Genomic DNA, 23,588 nt, shown 5'->3' with positions numbered 1-23,588 from the left:
CAAATGAGTTGTCGTGAATAGCTCGAAGCAAGCAAACGCAATTGCTGATTGCGAGCTCTCCACGAGAGAGTGTCTTGTGTATATCCCTGTCAAGGGCGTAGAGATCTCTGTCGAACACATTTTGCGTCACGGGGTGGGCTTTCTAAGAACCCTGTGATGCAAAATGTAAAGATACTGGATTGCAAGCAATTGCATTCAGTATCCATCGAAGAGGGGACTAGGTAATTCTCGGATTTCTTCCGGGTAAACTTCGCCGGATCTACATTGCCGAACTACATCATTTTAGACCTGTACGCCATTCTGTAACGCGGGTCATGCACTGCCAGAACTGCAAGCAGTTGGCTCATACACCCACCTACTGCTGCAACAGAGGCTACGTACCGCAAGTCGATATGTGCAGGAGCATGGACGGCAATCTCCTTACGGACGAATGTAAGGCGATCCGAAGGCTGGAGCAGCACTTCGAAATGGCGGTGCAGTAGAGCGCGAAAACGGTATGGCAACTGATCTTGGTACACGAGTAGAACACAACAGGATTCTAGCCGTCGATCCTCCGGAGGAGATTGGCCGGTAGAAAAACAACAAAGCTGCTTATGTAGACCAACTTCCCAGCGAGTTGTTGAAATACGGTGGAGAAACACTGGCTAGAGCCGTGCACTGTGCCATTGTCAAGATTCGGGAGGAAGAAAGAGTACCGGAGGAGTGGATGGAAGGTATAGTGTGTCCCATCTACATAAAAGGGCCGTCGAATATCACCTTTTGCGAAGCAGTTCTAGGGCAACGGACCTAATACACGCGGTACGGCAGGTTATGCAAAAATGCCGCGGAAACAACGTGCCTACAAATCATCTATTCATCGACTTCAAATCGGCATATGACACAACCACAAATAACCGGATAAAATAACGCGGTTTTGACAATCATAGAAAAAGTTATAGACAACAAATTGATTTTGAATAGGGGGTTCTTCAGAAGACTCTATTTTGTCGTGTCCAACGTACAGATAAGACATCGCAGTATTCAGCAATTGTTTATCTTTTAAATTTTCCAAAACTTTGCCGAAGAATGCTATCTGGTGTATTGAAAATTAGAAAAATACTTTTTTCATCTAACTGTTAGGTGGATTGATCGAAAAACTAAAAACGCCAAAAGTAAGGCCTTGTTCTATGAAACAATTCTGCTGAAGACATTGAGTACATAAAATCAATTTTTCACAGTCAAATCTAGAACGATCACGATTTTTCGAGTTTAGACCACTGTGCACTGTGAGATTTTCAAATATTTTTTTTACCAATTGTTAATGTCTTGAAATATAACCCGAGTTATATTTTTATATCTCTTTTTGAACATGTAATAAAAATACAATGCTGTCCGTATGTCCGGAGTAAAGTCAAAAACAGATCGACGGATCAGCGTGAAAATTTGTATGTAGGGATTTTTAGTGCCGGGGAAGGTTATTATGCTGGTTTGAGATCCCTCTCCTCTCTGGAAGGGAGGAGTACAACATTCCTGCAGAACACAAGAACTAACCAAGCAAATGGAACCAAATTAGACAAATGGAGTATTGGAAGCAAAAAAAAAATTCGACGATGGTTTGACATTATCCTTTCTCTGGAACGGAGGGGTCCCAAACACAAATGAAACACAAATTTCCACATAACTCGAGAAATAAACAAGCAAAAGAAACTAAATTTGGAATGTGAGGATTCTTGAGTACAGTACGGTCTTTCTATAGGCGGTTTTTTTACGCGGATTGCTTTTTGCTTACTCAAACACGGTACAAGGTATCGACTTCATTTCAATCACGTTCAATCGTTTTAGGCTGCGAGTGATCATATATCAGTTTTTTTTTATTCTCGCTTATTTTCTGTCGGTCTAGTTCCGCCACTGTTGTGGCCAATCACCGACGCCCAGGGAGGCGACTCCACACCCAGGACCCTAACTCACGACCCGTTTATTAACGGACCGGCGCCAACGGCTTTACTTTCTCATGCGATGGAAGGCGTGATCTCAGAGATTTTTCACCTCAGAAAATCTCCCGGTGTCGGCTAGGATTGAATCTAGACCAGTTGGGTTGGTTGTGAGTGGATCACGCCACCTCACAACCATCGACACCTATGTCGGCGGTGGGATTCGAACCCAGGCGTCGAGCGTGGTTGGCGGAGACGTTACCAACCACACTAGGCCCTTGTTCAAATTATATTGTTTATTGTTGTGAAAAATTTGTAAACATGTTTAGTTATTACGCTTAATCCATTCAACATTGATAAGTTTAAGTTTGTTCCACAGCGCTATTAGCTGGACACTTCATGCAGATCATCTTTGACAAAATCAATCGCGTAATTTAAAAGGAACATGCTATACATCTGCACCATTTAGTGTGTAATGTAGAGGTTCGTTGCTCAGTTGTTTGTTCTTTTATTTCTTCAGTGCCTTCACCGGAAATATCCAGCGTCGCGATATTCGATTTCTAGGCAATAGGCAGAGTGATGTGCTTGCGCTTTATTACTTTGTTTCTCGTTGGATTTTAGTATAAAAAAGTATTGACCAAATACATTGAATATTTACCACAGCAGCAAGACAGAAGAGCAAAGTTTATTTTCTTAGACATAGTTTTACCGCAATGAAATAAAAAAATCTTTTCAAAGCAGGAAGAAAATAAACAGTCGGCTCTCCTCTGTGAAAAATTTTCCCAACTGTCAGTTCGACCAACTAACGAAAACGATTCGCTAGTTGGGTGGCAGTCGTGTTCCAACCAACGAATTCCGGCTGTATTTACAACTCAGAAAAGTCTTTTTTTACGCGGGTCCATACAAATTTGGTACGCATCTCCCGTGAAAAAATACCTTAGTGTACAGTAAATGATTTGACAATCCCCCTCTTTGAGAAGAAATTACTCTTGAAAGGGGTGATGTTGGGGGAGGGGGGGGGGGTATAGGTCCAACACAAATAAAAAAAAACATTTTTAACCAGGTTTTCCGAAAAACTTAAAACCTAAAATGATCGAGATGATACCCAGAGGCCAAAAATTAGGAGGAAGTTGAGATAAAACTTTTCCTGTGCAATTGAAAAAGTTTTCATAAGCATTTTATTGGCATTGTGTAGTGGAAAGTACAAAAAGGGGAGCATGTGAGTTTCACCTGCCATGTGCCAGTTTTTCCCAAATATGTACAAATCATTTCTATTTTGATGTAGCATCATTCGTGGAGTCAATTTTTGAAAAATTATTTTTATCTGGCCGGCGCCAGTTCAGTTCTTCCAAACGACTTACGACTCGTGAGTGAGGGGAGATGTACCGGCCACATAGTTAGGAAAAAGTCAATTCTTTCCCCAAGACATTTCGGACATTCGCCGAAACCTGACTATTAGTGTTTTAACGCGCTCAGCCTTTCGGTTCCCATGGGAGAAATCTAAATATGGGCAATTCTCGCTGAAACCAGGCCACTAGTGACACGAGGTCTTTGAAAATTGATTTTTTTATTTTAGTTCGATTAAACGCAGTGAAAAATTAATAACTGCACATAAATTTGTTCCATTTGGTGGACCCCTTGTTCGCCAAGGGGTGAACAAATTTTTAGAAAGGTGAAAATCGAATATTTTTATCGAGCTATATTTCAAATATTTGTCCCAAAACCGTCTACAAACAGCATTTCATTATACAGAAAACATCTAGAGCTTTCATGTGGAGTATTCCAAAGTTTGACCGCCATCTTGGATTCGCCGCCATTTTGAATTTTATCATGTAAACGCGTTTTTGAACAGGTTGGCAACCACCGATTTTAATTCTGAGACAATCATTGGAAAGCTGAGAAAAAATCCTACAAGATACATTTAAAAAATCAGGTGTGTCGCGAAAGAAACGTGGCCGTCGAGCAAATTTTCTGTACCGAGTTTTAACATTTCCAATGCGCGCCGCGCGATCGATATAGCAGCAAACAACTTATTTGGATAGGGTAGAACTGCCATAGATGAACTACTTTCTTTAGTGGACAAGATACTTCGCCAGACAAATGGTGACCGTTCACCCATTTGTAATTTACTACTTGAAAAATGGGAGGCTAGAGCAAAAAAGTTTAATCATAATAACACCTGTTCTCGACCACAACAATGTGCTTGTTCATTGTTGCTTCAATGAATTGTTTACATGAAGAGAAATCTGCCCCACGTATCAAAAACGCATATTTTCTCTGAGGGCGCTGAAAGTCAATACAAAAATAAGTATAATTTTTCAAACATTACGTTTATGAAAGATGATTTCCGAATGGACGCGGAGTGGAATTTTCACGCAAGCTCGCACGGGAAATGCCCATGAGACGGAGTTGGTGGAACCATCCAGCGAGCTGCCTGTAAATATAGCTTATCTCCCAACAGAGACAGGCTGATAACAGATGCGCTGTGGAAAACCAAAGCAAAACTATGGCATTCGCTTACGTCGAGCAAGCGAATTACGAAGCGGCTCAAACTAAACTTCAACATCGGATGGAAAATGTCAAAACTATCAAAGGAACGCAGAATTATCACTATATTTTACCTCAAGAACAATATAATTTGTTTGCTAAACAATATTCCAATAGTTCTGAGAGTGAAGTCAAAAACCTCAAATGCAAATTATTTCACTTGTATCTTGTCCACTTGAGAAAGTAGTCCATCTATGGCAGTTCTACCCTATTCAAATAAGTTGTTTATAAAGACCTATTCAAAACATGTTCTTCGCGCATACTAAACGATGTGCGTTCAGTGTGCGCTGCGTGGCAAGCAGCTCTTGCTGCTATATCGATCGCGCGGCGCGCGTTGGAAATGTTAAAACTCGGTATAGAAAATTGGCTCGACGGCCATGTTTCTTTCGCGACACACCTGATTTTTCAAGTGTATCTTGTAGGATTTTTTCTCAGCTTTCCAATGGTCTCAGAATTAAAATCGGTGGTTGCCAACCTGTTCAAAAACGCGTTTTAATGATAAAATTCAAAATGGCGGCGAATCCAAGATGGCGCAATGTGGTCCAGAAATGGAAAAAGGTGGTCAAAAGCCATTTTCTCGGAAACGTTACATTTTAGAGCAATACTGTCTTCGGAAAAGTTTTAGAGTAAAACAAGACCCTTCATTGGACATTAACAGATTCGTGATGAATTCCCCTACAAGTGAGATAAAAAGAACATTTTCTCTAAAAATGAATATTTTTTATCACCGTCTTTGGCAAAGTTTTCCAAAATAACATAACAAAAAACTTTGCTGAAGACACTAGGTAGCTATTTCTCAATCTTACTGAGCTATCGGATTATGTTCAATGACGTTTAGAAAAAAAGTTTTTGCCGTTAAAATTCATATTTTATACCACTATACCTCTGATATACTCACTGAACTTTCAAAACAACATCAGACCTTTATTTTTTATATGCTATAGCAGACTTTTATTTACCATAATAAGGTTTCTATTATTTTTTCCTGCCAAAAAATTAACTTTTGACAAGTAATTTTCTATTTTCTGTCGTTTCCCAACACATCCCACGGCAAGATTACCACCAATTGAATTGTCCATGCGCTCTGCACACACGGCAGTTAAAATTTCTTGCAAAAATTTGCAGATACTTATAAAATCATGGAACAAAACAACTTTAACGTAAGTTCATTCATGTCATGTTGGTCAATAGCGGATCATTGTTGGGAAAAACATAGCAAGCTTGCATTTTTACGTTTTGATGCATCTTTTGAAGTATAATCGATTGTTACCTAGTGCTACCTAGTGCTACTAGTGCTACCTAGGTTACCTAGTGTCTTCAGCAAAGTTTTTTGTTATGTTATTTTGGAAAACTTTGCCAAAGACGGTGATAAAAAATATTGATTTTTAGAGAAAATGTTCTTTTTATCTCACTTGTAGGGGTATTCATCACGGATCTGTTAATGTCCAATGAAGGGTCTTCTTTTACTCAAAAACTTACCCGAAGACAGTATTGCTCTAAAATGTAACGTTTATGAGAAAATGATTTTTGACCACCTTTTTTCATTTCTGGACCACAGTGTGGCGGTCAAACTTTTGAATACTCCACATGAAAGCCCTAGATGTTTTCTGTGTAATGAACTGCTGTTTGTAGAGGGTTTTGGGACAAATATTTGAAATATAGCTCGATAAAAATATTCGATTTTCACCTTTCTAAAAATTTGTTCACCCCTTGGCGAACAAGGGGTCCACCAAATGGAACAAATTTATGTGCAGTTATTTATTTTTTACTGCGTTTAATCGAACTAAAATAAAAAAATCAATTTTCAAAGACCTCGTGTCACTAGTGGCTTGGTTCCAGCGAGAATTGCCCATATATAAAAATGCAGCTCTGTCTGTCTGTCTGTCTGTCTAATCCATATAGGCTTGGATACTACTGAACCGAACGCGTTAAATTTTGTATATAGAACTTTAAAGGGCCGAGAAAGGTGCCGAAGATAGTTCGAGACCCCTTCCTTTTCTGAAAGGGAGGGGTCCCATACAAATGAAACTCCAATTTATGCACATCTTGAAAGCTAATCAAGTAAATGGAACCAAATTTGGCATGTGGATGTTTTAAGGAGTATCAAATATCTCCATATTGGTTTGACACTCTTCCTTCTTCTGGCCCTGTCTCCTAATACCCCCTTCAGGCATGTCTCCTAATACCATTTTCGAATCCAAGATGCTGACTTCCGGTTTCTGAAAAACAGCGGCAAATGACCAAATATCACACAACATGAGTATTTCCGGAATTGTTATGATGCACTGAAGCCACAAATCGACCTCAGACAACATTTTGAATTGTAAGATGGCGACTTCCGGTGTCCGGAAAACAGCCGAAAATGACCAAATTACACCCAATATGAGTGTTTCTTTAACCAGAATGACGCTCAGAGGCCAAAAATTGTCTTTTAATGCCATTTTGAAATCCAAGATGGCGACATTCGATTTTTGAAAAACACAGCAAATGACCAAATACCACCCAATACGGGTATTTCCGGAATTGTTATAATGCACTGAAGCCACAAATCGACCTTAGACACTATTTTGAATTGTAAGATGGCCACTTCCGGTGTCTGAAAAACAGCCGAAAATGACCAAATACCACCCAATTTGAGTGTTTCTTTAACAAGATCGGCGTTCAGAGGCCAGAAATTGTTTCCAAATGCCATTTTGAAATCCAAGACGGCGAGTTCCGGTTTCCGAAAACAGCGGCAAATGACCAGATACCACCCAATATGGGTATTTCCGGAATTGTTCTGATGCACTGAAGCCACAAATCGACCTCAGAAAACATTTTGAATTGTGAGATGGCGACTTCCGGTGCCCGGAAAACAGCCTAAAATGACCAAATAACATCCAGAATGGATTTTTATTAAACCAGAATGACGCTCAGGGGCCAGAAATTGTTTCCAAATGCCATTTTCAAATCCAGATTGGCTACTTCCGGTTTTTGAAAAACAAATGACCAAATACCACTCAATATGAGTATCACCGGAACCAAAATTATGCAAGGAGCTGAAAATTGACCAGTTTGAATTGTAAAATGGCAACTTCTAAGCCGAAAATAACCGAATACTACTACAAATGGATATGTCCGTAATCGAAATGATGTGAAGAAGTCAAGTATTGACCCTGGACGTCATTTTTAATTCGAAGGTGACCAGTTTCAGTTTCTGAAAAACAACGAAAAAACTGAAATGCACCCAAAATGGGTTTTTCCGGAATAGAGGAGATGTACAAAAGCCAAAAGCCGAGGATGTTGTCATTTCGATAAAACCAATCAATTCAAACGATATAAAAAAACGATTGAAATGTTTGAAATTATTAATTTAAGCACTAACACTAACACTAGTAATATATTTTTTTTAAATCCCTCCAGAATATTTGACATTTCTATGGGGAAAAACAACGTCGGCTGCTAAGTCGAATGAGTGGAAAACGATCGTGATTCTGTAGAACGACTTATGAAAAATAATGAATTATAGAGTTGAGTTTTGGGGGCGATAGGATTTGGATAAGAAAAAAAAGTAGGAGGGTGGTATTCAAGACACGACCGCATGACGTTGGACTACGGTATTCTTATATTCCATTAAAACAAATAATAGAGAGAACTGCAACTCTAGTATTTGCTGCAATTTTATCTAACAGTGCATTTCTGGATGCTGAGACGTTAAAACGTTATAAATAATAATATATACTAAAAGAATGGATATCTTTTATTTAATCGCTGTCATTTCATACATATTCGAATCAACCCTTTGTTTGCTGCACTACTAAGACAATCATTTAATTGAGCGAATTGGTAAAATTTTCCTATCTAAGCAAAAAGCAAACTTTACGAAACTATCTGAAATTGGAGCCCAGAACCGAAAATTTTAAATTTGAAAATTGTTTGACATTTAATCGATAAAACTCATGCTAGGTTAGTTCCAGCCCAGCATATAACTTCATGTATTTGAAAAAAAAAACGTTTGGTTCAATAACTCAATATAGCAAGAGCTCAATCACACGTTTTTCGGTAGTTGTTAGCAAGGTTTGGGTGAGACAGGAAAATATCTTAACGATCTTAACTTCTTCAGTTGTGATTTAGAGCATTTCTTATTGTTTTTTTATTTTTCACGATAGCGACAAGTTTGTTTCTTTCTCTGTGTGCGAGAAACAAAATCAAAACCGCGCACCGAGAAACAAAAACGAAAATTTAATGAATGCTCATTGAGAAAACTTGCAACTCTTCTTACCAATAATTTATGATACTCAAAAGAACCCGTTTTGATCTAAATCAAATTTCTAGTAAATAAGTGTTGATCATTCATAGGTAGTAATTTTTCATCGATGAATAAAGACTGGCTGAAGAAGTTAAAATCGATGCTGTAAAATCAAATTCACAACTGTGACATAATAATCTTCGATAAACTCCCGCTATAGTTATTCACACACATGCTATAACTATCTAAACACGCGTTAAAACTATTCATACACACGCTGTAGCTATAGCTATCCATACACACGCTATTCTTTTCCATACATTCGATACAACTATCTATACACACGCATAAGCTATCCAACCATGTGCTATTACTATCCATACATACGCTATAACTAATCATTACACACGCAGCAGCTATCCACACACAAGCTATAACTATCCGTACACACGCTGAAGATATACACGCAATAGCCATAATATGCTACACATGCTAATGTCTTACACACGCTATAGCTAGCCATACACACGCAACAGCGCCATCCCTATCATCGCAAATGTCATAGCAATACAGATGCACATACGCTATATGTGCACAATGCACACACACTAAATGGCGGTAGCTTTCCTAGGGGCGGTGCTGGCTCGTGCAGTTTCTGGCTGTTTTCACCAACGATATCTGAATTGGATTACCGCTGGTGGGGTCCAACTCAGATCGAAGGAGAACCGAACTGAATGAAGAAATGCAGCTTCCCACTACCTCCGCCGCTGCTGCCTGATACCACCGCTCTGGTTCTGCTGCAGCTCAGTTTGGCCGCTGGAATCAGCCACTGCTGCTGATTATACAAGACCGGCCTGGTGGCCTTTCACTTGTTAACTGATGACTGCTATGAGACGACACAGGCTATTATATAGCCCAAAGCAAAAATCCATCCGCGAGCAAACAAGAAGCTAGCTTGTGATTGGTTGAATGTGCACGACTTCTAACACAACTTTTAACTAGTTTAGTATCGAAAACATATTTAAATTATTATATGTCAATCTTGCGCAATATTTCCCCTATCAATCAAGCCATTGGTGTTTAGAATCTGTTCAGTGGTAATGATAACAGAAGCATTTCAAAACGGTGTTGGAACACCTGTTTCAGCTACCGAAAGCGAGTTCGTTATTGGTTGAAAGCTGTGAGACTGTTTACAAAGTCAGATCGGTTGTATCCGTTAGTGTCGACTGTGCTTGTGAAGAGAGGTGGTGATTGGTTGCTCGGTATGATTTAGACAATCGATGTGATTTATCAATTTTTCAATAGTGTATCTCGAACAATAGGTTATTTTTGTTACATAAATTCAACCGTAAAAGAATTTCTGATCGGTTGATGCCAAAACCTCGAAATTTTGAAAAGAAATGACTGATGTATAAGCGCTCAAAACCTGACCACTTTTCCAGGGTTTTCCCCGGTTGAATTACTAGATTTTCAAATTCAGGTGCCTAACTTCGATATAGACGTTAGTCTGAGCCGACCTGATTTTAGGCGGTTACAATTAATTTCCATTCTCTTCCAAAGAAGGATTAAGAAAAATCCTAAATGGAAAAAACATCTTTGGAAAAACTTGTCATTAATATGCATGGACAAGATGATGAAATCATTTCTCTTGTCAATTTGTTTCAACATCGCAAGTGTTGAAACTTGAAATTCCATCCACCACTCATGTTATGAAAATATGAAAAGTGGATCATAATCAAAGAAGGTATTGTTTTGATTATGGAGGCAAAAACAATACCTCAGTTATTAAATCGAACGCAAGTTCGAATGTTTTAAGTTTATATTTACAGCAAAAAACTCCAATTCGCGGATGTTTAATCAAAACATGCAACCGAGCGGATTTACGAAAAAGTCAACAACGATTGCATCAGCCGTGCACGGGCACGTTCGCGAGGAAAGAGACGGAAGAGCGGCCCGCTCTCGTGAGAAGACGACGCCGCGGGAAAATTCGGAGTGACCGGAGTAGCGGCGAATACTTAAGCTGGGACTTCAAGGAAGTCCGACGTCGTTATAGTGATACCCCTCGTGAGGCAGGTGCCTACGTCGTTATAGATAGTCCGCGGTTCGTTTAGGTGTTAACTCTTAAGTTTTATTCCGCGAGGCAGAAGTGATGCCCGTTGTTTAAGTTTCGGTTTAGTGTTTAAGTGATTTAATATTTTTTCAACTTAACTGATAGATTAAAAGTAATTAAAATCGAGCAGATGTAGTGCAGTTAATCAAAGGACATATCACATCCAGCAGTAATAGTGTCTAACCACTCGGTACGTATTCCGCTTCATTGGTGACAGCGCAAAAGAGCCTGAAAAGATAGGCTCAGGTGCGCCGTTTTCTGGCTGGGCCAGTAGTGAAAAAGTAGAAAAAACTTACGTGCTTAAGTGACTTTGACGTATCGGAAAAACAGACCCAAATCAACGAAAGTGAATGCCACGAAACGTGCAAGTCCAATATTTCTAAGGGCTCCTCCTCGAAGATGGTCGAAACCTAAAAGAACAAATAAAAAGGATTAGAAGAAGAAACAGTGAAAGTGTTAGAGGAACAATAATAACAATCCGAGATCGACTGTTGACCAGTGTTACGCGAATTCAAGTTTTCGAAATCCAATCGCAATAGATCCCACGGACAGGGAGCAGCTCACAGGGCACTGGAACCAGCAACAGGATTCAACCTACAAAAAAAATGAAAATAAGGTAAGATCAACCCAAGTGGTAACCAGCACAAATAAATTAACCTCCCGCTTTAAGGCCCTAGTTGGAAGACCCTAATTCTATTCTTGGTTCACAATCATAGAAAAATACAATTACTTACCCATCCAACCTCACCGCCATAGCGGACTGTTCACCACACTATTCTGGCACAGAATATTCCACTTTCTGGCACAGAATATTCCACTACTACGACACTACATTCTAATCCGTGGCTAGTCACACGCCACTAAGATAACCTCAGAATTTTTTTTTAATTTAATGAACAAATCAAACTAAAAAAACCAGGGGTACCGACCCGTACTGCCCATACCGAAACAAATTAAGAATGACGACAATCAATAATGCATAATTGCATTTTTATTAGTCGATTGACACGGTTTCACACATACCAGTGAATCAAGTCCATCGAAAATTTTCCAATTGGAATGGAAACCTAAAAATATATCAACTCACAGTGGGTCAAACACGTGAGTTGATCACATAAAATAACATCAATAAAATACCTTTTCATTCGAGTTCCTCACAACTGGACTCAAAGTAAACAGCGAAACCAAAGATCAGAGGATCTAAGGTTCGAAACAGGAACGTTTTTTTTTTCTCTCTCTCTTTTAGTTTACTAATACATGATCAAATTTTTGTTATTTCACATCATTACATGAATTTAACTTTTACAGCTAAATATCACAAAAGATGACAAGTGACAAGATGACAAGATAGATGATGACACAAATATTAATCCACTGATGACAGGCATCGCCAAATTGTATAGGATTAATCACGTCTCCGATACAGCAATAATCGCGGAACGCATATGAGTATGCGATTATTGCGAACAAAAGTGGGAAGAAGAAAACTAAAGCTTCATCATGACCTACGTCAATAATTGCAAAGCTTAGTAGCTACGCGAGACCTTGACCGTCAAACAAATGGCACATTGAGCCAGTAATGAAAAAAATAAAAGTCCAAAATTAATTTTCACGGTTGAAACACAAACGGCAATAAAGAGTGGTCAAGGCATAATTAGGAACTACGCTTAGAGGGAAAGAAAAAAAAAAAAAAAATAATATAATTATCTTTATATATTAAAGGGAAATGTTTCTTCACAAATGCATAATTTGAGAACAGATAGAAGAAATTGCAAGACTATTGGTGTTGTTTAGTTCGTCTAGAGCCCCGACGGGTTTATAAATAATAATAATAGGGGAATTCCACTAGAAAAGATAATAAAATATTAGCAATAAAATTACAAATTTGACACATACTCATCGGAGCAAAGCCCATCATGCAACACTCACTATGAAAGTGGTACTCCAGGAGTAGCGACCAAAACGACTTAAGAATTGCATACTAAGCAATTCACGCAGAGCCGCAAGGGGAACACAATTCGAACGAAGCGAAGCACGTCGCACACAATTTAAACAAAGCCGTGGTATGAAAAGACTACACATAGAACAAAAAGGTTCTATACCCAATACCAAGACATATAAAGACATGCACGATTGAAGGCAGTTAGCACGTTCAGCCGATACTGGACTAAATTTAGTACCACAAATACATTAAAATTACTTAATCCCATAAGTATGAAAAGGGGAGAATAGAGCAAAAAGACCCAAACAATCTAAAAATTGGAAAAAACTCTCGGTATCCCTACAAATATCTCCTTTCTCTTTTTAAGGTCAAATAATATGCTGCTGGAAGCAGGATTCAATGACCAGATTAGAGGAGATCAAGGAATACGTTGAACGGGAATATAAAAATCTACTCAAAAGCAAAAATAGGGCAAGATCACTTCAAGGAATTCTAACGAAAAAAGAACTCCTGAGGGATCACCTAGAAGAATTCGAATCTTTAGTCCTTAAATATGATAAAAGACTAAAGGACAAAGATTGGAACAAGCTCACAGATGACTTTGAGTTTGTAAAAACCAAAGTAGAGCAATCCATTAGAATATTAGAGGGAACTTCGATAATCCCAGAAAAAGAAAATAAGAGGCAAAGACGAAACTCAGACTATTATATCGAAGTGGTAATTCCTACACAAGGATTAAACCACTCGATATCCCTCGAGGATTCGCAAATTTGGGAAGCGTTACCCTTTACTTCATCATTTAATATATCGGGTGAAGTAAAGAGCTTTCTACAAGACAAGAATCAGATAGATAGAGAGGGAAAAAAGGCATCAGGAGAGGACTATCCGATATCGTCTTCATTTATATTACAAGAAGACGCTTCAAGCCGCTTCAAATTTCCAGATCATATTAACACCAAATCGACCCATAGCCTACGCTAGTAGAGGCTTAGTAGGGGCCGAAATAAGGTATCACGTAATCGAGAAGGAATTACTTGCCATTGTTTGGGCAGTAAATCGATTCAAGCACTATATATATAATCAAAAATTCATCGTTTATACAGATCACAGACCTTTAGTTTCTCTGTGGAATCTGAAAGAAACATCTCACACCTTAACTAGGTTGAGATTGAAATTGCAAGGTCTGGAAATGGACATACGATATAAACAAGGACGAGAAAATATAGTAGCCGACTTTTTGTCAAGACTTCAACATGAAAATGTTGAAAAGGCCAACGACACTAACGAAAATACGGTCGCTGTGTTGACTCGTCAACAAAAACGACAACAGGATTTACTCATAAATGATGATGAGAATTCCGATGATGTCCCTGAAGATGAAATCTCCAAGATATTAAACTCTGACATTTCGGACAACGAAAAAGTTACCTTAAACGACACAAATGACGCCTTAAAAGACGCAACATATCTATCAGCGGAGGACTTCAAAATCGCTCTGAAACAGGAATTGATTGATGAATCAAAAGTGGTTATTACAAAAACTATTAAAGATGAAAAATCATGCGACGCAAGATTTGTCATCCTAAATAGCAAAACTGCTTTCAATGAGTTAACATCTTTATATGATTACCCTCACGGTATCAAAGATTGGGTCAAAGATAACCTTTTGACACATCCTTCAAATAAGGTAGCAGGAATATTACTCGAAGGGAAGAACAACTCCCTAATGAATTTTGACAATTTTATTGATTTAATGTTAACATATTTCAATAACTGCCCGGATTTCATTCTAAACGCAAAGACAATTCACATGATCTCGTTTAGAAAGATAAAGCAATATCAGATTTTACAAATAGTAAAATATATTGCGTGGAAATTGGATATCAACATCATTTTATACAACGCAGACAGTGAACGAACTATAGTAAACAAGGACGAAATTCAAACAGTTTTGCATGAATTCCACGATGCGCCTCTTGGTGGACACGTAGGAGCAAAACGAATGCATCAACGAATAGGCACACTTTTTGTATGGCCTAACATGAGAAGAGACATTGAGAATTATGTAAAACAATGTGACTCATGTCAGAAGAACAAGATTTGGAGCCATAACAAAATCCCAATGAAGATAACAACTACGTCATCAGAACCATTTGAGAAGGTTTTTATAGACATAGTTGTCTTACCAGAATCCGATTTTGGTAATAAATATGGACTTGTCATGCAAGACGACCTAACCAGATTCTTGGTAGTAGCACCAATGGAGAATCAAGAATCAGAAACAGTCGCCAGGACATTTATAGAACATTACATTTGTAAATTTGGAACACCTGCTGAATTAGTATCAGATCAAGGTTCAAATTTTATGAGTGAGGTGTTCAAACATATTTGTAAAATTTTGAAAATAAAGAAAATCAACACAAGCGCGTATCATCCTCAAGCCAATTTAGTTGAGAGATCAAATCGTGAATTAAAAACATACCTGCGTCAGTACGTAGTAGGCAACCCACATGTATGGGACCAACATCTGCCATACTTTACGTTCGAGTACAACACGACGATTAACTCTTCGACAAAGTACTCTCCGTTCGAACTTGTATATGGACGATTAGCTAGATTACCAGCATCCATATATAACCAAAGGGAAAATGGTCTAAATTACGAAAGCTACTCAAAAGAGATGAGGTCTGTTTTCAAAAACATTCACTCAAAAGCTAAAGAAAACCTAATTCTGTCAAAAGAAAAGCGCAAAGAGCTCTATGACAGAAAAGCAAACGATTGGCAACCTATGTGGGGAGATCTGGTCTTAGTACATGCCAACCCCATGGGAGTAGGGCAGAAACTCCAGAGCTATTGGAGAGGCCCTTATGAAATCGTAGATTTGCCCAGTGAGCAAACCACGGTAATCAAAAACGGCAACAAACTAGAGAAGATCCACAATAATCGCCTAAGAAAATACCATAATTAAAAGAATGAAATGAAAAAAAAAAAAAAAAAAAAAAAAAAAAAAAAAAAAAAAAACATTGAATGAAGCATAAAAACACTCAAAGTTCACTACCTCTTCGTTTTATTTTTGGGGTGTCCGGATTTAAAACACATCAACATTTTGGTTGTAAATCCGGACAGTGCAAACAGGAAAAGGACGCCGTTTGACAGTGCGTTTATGTTTCGATTTATCTAAATTTTATCTCACGGCTTACTATGGTATTTATGATGTTTGAACGATCTTTCACATATAAAAAAAAGCTCCTGTATAACATTGCATCTCATAAATTGCATAAATTACCATCTAATTGAGAAGTATTGATGAAGGTGTCCGGATATTGGTACCGTCCGGATTGTGATTCATCACGGTACAGCTCGGCGACTGATCGTCAGCCCTACTGATTTTTGCGAACGAAGTGGAAATAACAAACACAGAAAAAAAAAAAAAAAAAAAAAGGGGTAAAACCCACAACGAAAGACGAATTATTAATCAATAAAGGATGTGATATTACATTTGTTAACATAAAGATTAACAAAGAAAGTTTTACAAAAATATTAGTATATTATCAAAAAAAAAAAAAATTATTATTACGTACATAATATTTAAGTCTATTACATAAAAATGTCTCTCAATGAATAAATGTCTACGTCTAATGGCCTATGATCCCTGACCAGAATTGGTCAGGCTTTTTGCAAACAAAAAAAAAAAAAAAAAAAAAAAAAAAAAAAAAAAAAAAAAATTCAGCCAATATCAAAATATTTTCTTTTCTCCTCGATTACAGGAGCATTTTTCTTCTCGTTAACCTATTCTGGTTAACGAATGGTGGATTCATTTTAGAGGAACAACACGAGCCGTTGATAAGAATGGGCACATACGTGTTGAAGGTAAGATTCCCGGTATTAGGATTAGAAGAAGGAGGGAAGGCCTTATTAAAATCTAAGGCAGATTATAATTATACTTGTGTATTATTACAAAAAATAATAAAAAATACACATTGTAATGTCATGCTGAGTGATTTAGAAATGGCATTCAACAAAAGCATGGATATGAATAAGTTCATAAAAGAATTTTTTCCATCCCGAAGAACTCGTGGTTTTATAACAGCCATTGGAGGTATGGATTCTGATGATAGAATTCGGGTGGATATAAATCTGGACAAATTAAGAAGGAACGAGGAATCCTTGGTCTTATCACTAGATCATCAAACTGCGACAATTGATGCTATGTACAAATTTGTAGACAGCTCAATGTTGCATATAGATGATAAGATGAAAAAACGTGATGAATACGTTCAACACATTAGGGAAACTGGTCCAAGACGACTTAAGTTTCGCTAGTACATATAAAAAGGCACTACAACTTGAGTCGGAATTAATTGAAATTGGATTTAGAATTCAATCTTTAATAAATGACTTAAATAAACAACAGAATATTATACTACAAGTCTTGCTTAATAAAGACAATAGTATAACATGGTTTATTCAATTACTAGAGCCAGCAATTTTGTTGCAAATATTAAAAGAGGCTGAAAGTAAGATCAAAGGGGGCCTCGAATTTCCAAGAAGACAAAATAGCGGAATATTGTCAGAGATTTTGAGAATAACGGATGTATCCTTTAAAACGGAGAACAACCAAATGTTGTCAATTGACCTGAAGATACCGTTAGTTTCAAAGAGGAAATTCAAAGCATTTAAGGGAAGTTTTATTCCACAAATAAATGGAACTATTATCATGACCATTAATTTGGATCGGAATATAATAATTGAGGAAATTGATAACTATTGGGGATTCCTATTAACGGAAACTCAATACGAAAACTGCAAAATATACATGAATTTTAGAATTTGTGAATTAAAACTGAAGGAGGAAAATTTAACTTCAGAAAACGAGTGCCTATTGAATCTCAGATTCAGAAATTCAACAGAAAATTGTAAGATTAAACTTCTGAGAGTCAATCACGACGCTTGGTTTGAAACCGAGGAGTCAAATGTTTGGGAGTATGTAACCCCACAAGAAGTTGAAGTAAATATTTTCCAAGGAGAAAATAAAACAAAATTGATTGTTAGGGGTACAGGTCGAATGAGGCTAACCCCAAACATGAGGATTCAAACAAATAACACAAAAATTTGGTATTCAGATACTACAGTATCGGATAACAAAGCATTAGTAAACACAATGAACTACAAAATAATGAATTTTACGTGGGAAGAAAGTACAATGCATTTGATCCCAACATTGAGTGGAAATTTCTCTAAAGTTTCATTCTATGATCGAAAGAAGCTTTTTGATTTAGGAATCGATGTTGAAGTTCTCAAAAAGCAAAGACCCTTCCTAGAAAATTTAATTTATTCTCCACTTTCATCAGGCTGGACTATAGCTAGTATAGGGACTGGAGCAATAATTATGTTGGCAACGTTGATAGTACTTTTTATTTGTTGCTTTAAAGGGCAGATTTCTTGCCCACAAAACAAAAAGTACGTCTCTTCATATTCCAAGGAAAGGAAGTCGAAACCTTTTAAACAAAGGAATCCAAAGGTTTCAATTCTGAAAAAACCTCGTTCATCACCTCCAAAGATACCGTTGAGAGGACAAAAGATTACCCATTTAGGGCCATTGATCGACCCACGGGAACCGAATTCAGACGCTGAGATGCTTAAAAGGAGGAAAGATATTTTCGCCAATCCAAATTTAGAACATAATGGAGAAATCATGCTCATGCGTGAATTAAATCCACAAGCGAATTTACCAGCAATTCAAAAATTAGAAGAAGAATATATGGAACCAGATATATTTCAAACCTCAACAGGAATAACAAATGAAAGCGATATCCAGGGGATATCAGAAAATAAGACAATTATAAAAACACAAACTAGAAGACCACCAGTCAGAATTCGGTGGTAGAAAAAGTTGATACAGAGCGACAACCTACAGCTAATTATAACATAATGCGTTCGCCAATAGCAACAAAAAAGCATTTGAATGAACCGAAGAGCTGGAAATCCAGGATAAGTAAATGTCTTGTCAAAGATTGTCAAAAATGTCTGCACGTAATAATGTCAAATAGATGAGCACTATAAAAGAATTAAAAGGGGAAGAGGAAACATACCTCCCATAAATAACGCGAAAGAGTAAAACTTTGATTAATTAAATCGGAAGAGACCCCACATTATTTGAAAGAAGGGCCTTTCAAATGAAAATAGAAGAAATGAAATATTGACCTAGAGCGGATAAAAGTTTCCCTCGTTACAATCAGTATCCCATGGGAAATGTTAAATGAGATCGTACTTACCGTTCGACAATAGTAAAATTGAACATTGTCGATAAACTGAATTTTTTTTTTACGATTTTTTATGTTTGAATGGATAGTGAATTATTGGACAAGGGAACACTACCTAGAATGACTGTGATTTGAATGAAATAACAAGGGAGTAGTGACCCAGAATGGTAGTTATTGAGTATACGAATTGTTAATTATATTATATACAGCAATGTATTAAGAATTTATTTTACTCATTTCTTTTTGCAGACAGAGCAAATGAGATACGAACAGGCCTATAGCCTAGGAAATTGAGGTAAATATATATAGAAAAAAAAAAAAATAAGAATTTAAATCCTGTTTGTAGTAGTCAACAAATACTTTTGACACTACGTAAAATGTATGCCAAGAAACATTTAAACAAACGAAGAGGACTAAAACATAGGGTAACGCCTCAAATTACAAATATGGAAAGACCGAAAAGACACGAAAATTATGAGATACCACAAAGATTAAAAATTTTGTTGGAAAGACCAACAGTATCTCTGGAAGAACAGATAAGACATTCCTGGAATAAGGAAGACTGTTCTGAAAACATATTTGTAGAAACTAATGGTCTCACAGCCCATCGAACTTATGCAAGAAACAATACTGATTGCATAAGAGGTAAAGTTGGGTTCACAAAAGGTCTCCATGTATGGGAAATAACATGGCCTAGTGAACAGAGGGGGACACATGCATACGTTGGAATAGCAACGTCTGATGCAACCTTACAATGCATGGGTTATCAAAGTCTATTAGGACTAGATAGCAATTCTTGGGGCTTTGACATAAACAGGGGCATGACGCTTCATGATTCAATCATTGACACGTACCCGAAAAAACAAAATGGTAGAGAACGAAAATCTTTTGAAAAATTCAAAATAAAGTTCGAGACTATTAAAGTGATACTGGATATGGATAAAGGCACACTGAGCTTTTTAGCCAATGGCCAATACTTTGGAGAAGCCTTCGAGGGTCTCCAAAATAAGACACTATACCCAATAATTTCAACAGTTTGGGGCAGAAGTGAGGTAAAAATGGAATATTTAGGTGGTTTAGAGTCTAAACCAATTACCTTACAGGAATTGTGCAAATACACAATCTGTAAAGGAATGTGTTCAATACATTTCAAAGAAAATGTCAAACTTTTCCAATTACCAAAGTCAATAGAGAACTATTTGTGCCTTCAAGGAAAGGACTTTTGGAAAAGGAGTCTGAACACAGACAGAAAACATGAATGCACAAATTATTGTGTCACAAATAACACGATTGGGCTCCGAGTAAAAGACGTGTGAAAAAAAAAAAATTATGGATTTACACACATCTGTCAGCATATTTTTTTTTAGATATATAACTATGTAGTATGATAGAGTTTAATTTTAATAGTATATAATTATTTTTGGGATTATTCTACATTTTATTATACAATTATTTAATAGAAAACAAAATGAGTATATTTACAGATTAATCCTGCCTAAAACCTCAAATCAGGGGGGGTTTTAGGTCAACAGCAATTTACCAGGCGATCCACAGAAGACGAGAAGGAAGATAAACCAGAATGGTGAATAGAAGGAAGGTAAAACAGAATGATGGTATGGTGAGTGTAGATTGCTGCTATACGGTAATGCAAGTGTAATTTTGGGTTATCCTTTTCGGTATTAAATACTTGCATTGCTGTAGACCTGTTTTTTTTTTTTCCTTTCATATTTCCAATATTTTTACTTTTAATTTGGTATAAGATTTTTTGGCTTAATTATTGACAAGAGGGGTGAATTATCATGAATTCTCAAAATTATATATTTGTGAGAAAAATATTTTTCTTGACTCTATATTTTGAGTAAGAAAATGGAAATATTAAAATTAAAATTGTTTTCATTATTAATAAATATTAAAGACATATATGCTTAAATGGGAAAACATGAAAAAGGTATCAAATTGGGAAGAAGTTGACAATAGGAGAGAGTAGAAAAAAAAAAAAAAAAAAAAAAAAAAAAAAAAAAAAAAAAAATTATTATAATATAAATAAAATACACTAAAATTAAAAGTAAAGTAACATACAATTTAAAATATTCAGAGCGTAAAGATAGGGATATAAAGTTAGGAACTAAGACTAGGGTCAGACAGTAGGAGAACGATAAAAGGATCAGTACTCACCGAACGGACGGCGGAGATAAAAGACGGATGGAGAGAGATGAATCTAGAACGGATTCAGTAAATATATATTTGACTGAATCAGAAATTAATATAGCAGTTGAATAAAACGGAAGAGAAAAGCAGTCTTTCATCATCAATCAAGAAAGATGTTTAAGGAGATAAGACTATTCTATCAGCTAGGAGAAGCCGGATAAGTCATTATATGCACACACTTTACACCACTTGCAATGGGATAGACCTGAAGAGCAGGATCGATGAAAACGGGTTTATGTCTTCAGGGAACAGGAAGAATCCCAAATTTATCGGCAGGATTATAAGTGTAGAGAAACACCAGATCAAGTCTTAGGACTACGTGCAACAAATGATCGGTGTTATATCCGAGCATAAAGATTAAAAGCTGTAACATCTAGGATATATCTCAACAGAATTCAGGACTTAGGTCAACCAAGAAAGATCCTGAAACAACAAATATTCTTCGTGTTAATGGGACGGATAATACCAAGGAAGGAGGATAGACAGGAGTGGATAGAGGAGCGAACGAAAGGGGGCGGACGGCTCTCAGGAAAGGAGAAGGAGAAGGAGTACGGAATAGTATGGATAGAACAGTAGTAGCTAGGGAATAGAGTAGTAGGGTACAGAGGCAAAAGATCTTTCATTTCCAAATTATCCAAAAATCAGGTTCCTTCAAATTTTTTTTTTGTAACCCATGCCAAATACTTTCATCATGTTTTTAATGAATTGCATTAATTAAAAACTCGATCAGTGGGGGTTTTATGAGCCGACCTGATTTTAGGCGGTTACAATTAATTTCCATTCTCTTCCAAAGAAGGATTAAGAAAAATCCTAAATGGAAAAAACATCTTTGGAAAAACTTGTCATTAATATGCATGGACAAGATGATGAAATCATTTCTCTTGTCAATTTGTTTCAACATCGCAAGTGTTGAAACTTGAAATTCCATCCACCACTCATGTTATGAAAATATGAAAAGTGGATCATAATCAAAGAAGGTATTGTTTTGATTATGGAGGCAAAAACAATACCTCAGTTATTAAATCGAACGCAAGTTCGAATGTTTTAAGTTTATATTTACAGCAAAAAACTCCAATTCGCGGATGTTTAATCAAAACATGCAACCGAGCGGATTTACGAAAAAGTCAACAACGATTGCATCAGCCGTGCACGGGCACGTTCGCGAGGAAAGAGACGGAAGAGCGGCCCGCTCTCGTGAGAAGACGACGCCGCGGGAAAATTCGGAGTGACCGGAGTAGCGGCGAATACTTAAGCTGGGACTTCAAGGAAGTCCGACGTCGTTATAGTGATACCCCTCGTGAGGCAGGTGCCTACGTCGTTATAGATAGTCCGCGGTTCGTTTAGGTGTTAACTCTTAAGTTTTATTCCGCGAGGCAGAAGTGATGCCCGTTGTTTAAGTTTCGGTTTAGTGTTTAAGTGATTTAATATTTTTTCAACTTAACTGATAGATTAAAAGTAATTAAAATCGAGCAGATGTAGTGCAGTTAATCAAAGGACATATCACATCCAGCAGTAATAGTGTCTAACCACTCGGTACGTATTCCGCTTCAAGTCCAACGTCAAAATCGGACAAGCAAACTGTTTCTCTCCGATTTTTTTACAGTAGGGGGCAGTGATTTTGGTTTGGTTTGATGAATTTAATTCCCTGCACTTACAGGGACTTGTGTGATACACACATATTTCTGGCGAAGTGTTTTCAAACCTTTTTTTGTTTTGTTTCAATGTAGGAACTCAAATCTATTTATTTCAGCTGTTTTAAATAAAAATCAGTAAAATTTCCCTCGAAGCCCTTACCGTTTTTAGATATAAAAAAAAGATTAAAATTATTTAGATCTTTGCAAATGTTAGTCTAGATACATTTAAAAAAAAGAAAACAAAACTGCTACACTCCCACAAAGTTTCATTAAATTCTGAGAGGATGTTGCTTACTGTTTCAAGTTTATGGTTTAAAATTGCTTATATAATCCAAAAATAAAAACATTTTAATCGAAGCTCTCATGGCCATAAAATTGAACCACAATAATTTACAAACATCGCTTGCCGTGGACTTAGACTTTTCCATCTTCTTCGTCTATTGAACACAATTTCTGGTGGCTTTCCTTTCACACACGATCGGCGCGATCTAACGGTCCGGCGCGTTCCGTTAAAAATTGTGGCTCCGTTCACCGAAAAAATCCGCTTCGTCATCTTCGGAATGGAGAAGTTGAACAGCATCCAACAAATCCCCTTCTATCCGAAAGGTGGCTATTTTTTTTACCGTTGCAATTGCAACGAAACGCACTTTCTGCTGTTTCATCGTGGATGAATGTATGATATGCACAAACGGCCCGGTAGGAAGTGCAGTTACTCGACTCGACTCTGCCCAGTTGACAGTGGAACA

General features: G+C 37.1%; 2 protein-coding genes across 9 annotated transcripts in view; one reads left to right on the top strand and one right to left on the bottom strand.

Moving 5' to 3' along the window:
- LOC129720725 (mushroom body large-type Kenyon cell-specific protein 1) overlaps window positions 1–23,588 on the bottom strand; it is a 487,807-nt gene that overhangs the window by 358,633 nt on the left and 105,586 nt on the right. For 2 of the 7 annotated variants that reach the window (XM_055672391.1, XM_055672401.1), the window contains exons 1-2: window positions 11,530–13,613; window positions 11,092–11,389 (exon numbers count right to left, since the gene is read on the bottom strand). The exons of 2 other annotated variants lie outside the window; for them this stretch is intronic. The gene's annotated coding sequence lies outside the window, so the exon portion shown is untranslated. Of the gene's footprint in view, window positions 1–10,215; window positions 11,024–11,091; window positions 11,390–11,529; window positions 13,614–23,588 lie in introns of those variants that run through there. 3 more of the 7 variants (XM_055672420.1, XM_055672411.1, XR_008727276.1) reach the window with 3 other exon arrangements.
- Window positions 16,451–20,981, top strand: LOC129720761 (uncharacterized). 2 transcript variants are annotated; one of them, XM_055672472.1, is made up of 2 exons: window positions 16,451–19,295; window positions 20,485–20,981. In XM_055672472.1, the coding sequence occupies exon 1, from the start codon at window positions 17,005–17,007 to the stop codon at window positions 18,622–18,624; it is 1,620 nt and encodes a 539-aa protein (XP_055528447.1). In that variant the 5' UTR covers window positions 16,451–17,004; the 3' UTR covers window positions 18,625–19,295; window positions 20,485–20,981. The 2 variants fall into 2 exon arrangements, with proteins under 2 accessions (XP_055528447.1, XP_055528438.1); XM_055672463.1 differs by having other exon boundaries at window positions 20,461–20,981.

This window comes from Wyeomyia smithii, chromosome 1 (assembly GCF_029784165.1).
Source record: "Wyeomyia smithii strain HCP4-BCI-WySm-NY-G18 chromosome 1, ASM2978416v1, whole genome shotgun sequence".
In the NCBI taxonomy this organism is placed as follows: Eukaryota; Metazoa; Arthropoda; class Insecta; order Diptera; family Culicidae; genus Wyeomyia; species Wyeomyia smithii.
Note: the sequence above shows the minus strand (reverse complement) of the source record. Positions and strands in the feature narration are given on the sequence as shown.

Excerpts from the sequence above, each read along its gene's own strand:
- LOC129720761 (XM_055672472.1), top strand. The coding sequence starts at position 17,005 with ATGAATACGTTCAACACATTAGGGAAACTGGTCCAAGACGACTTAAGT.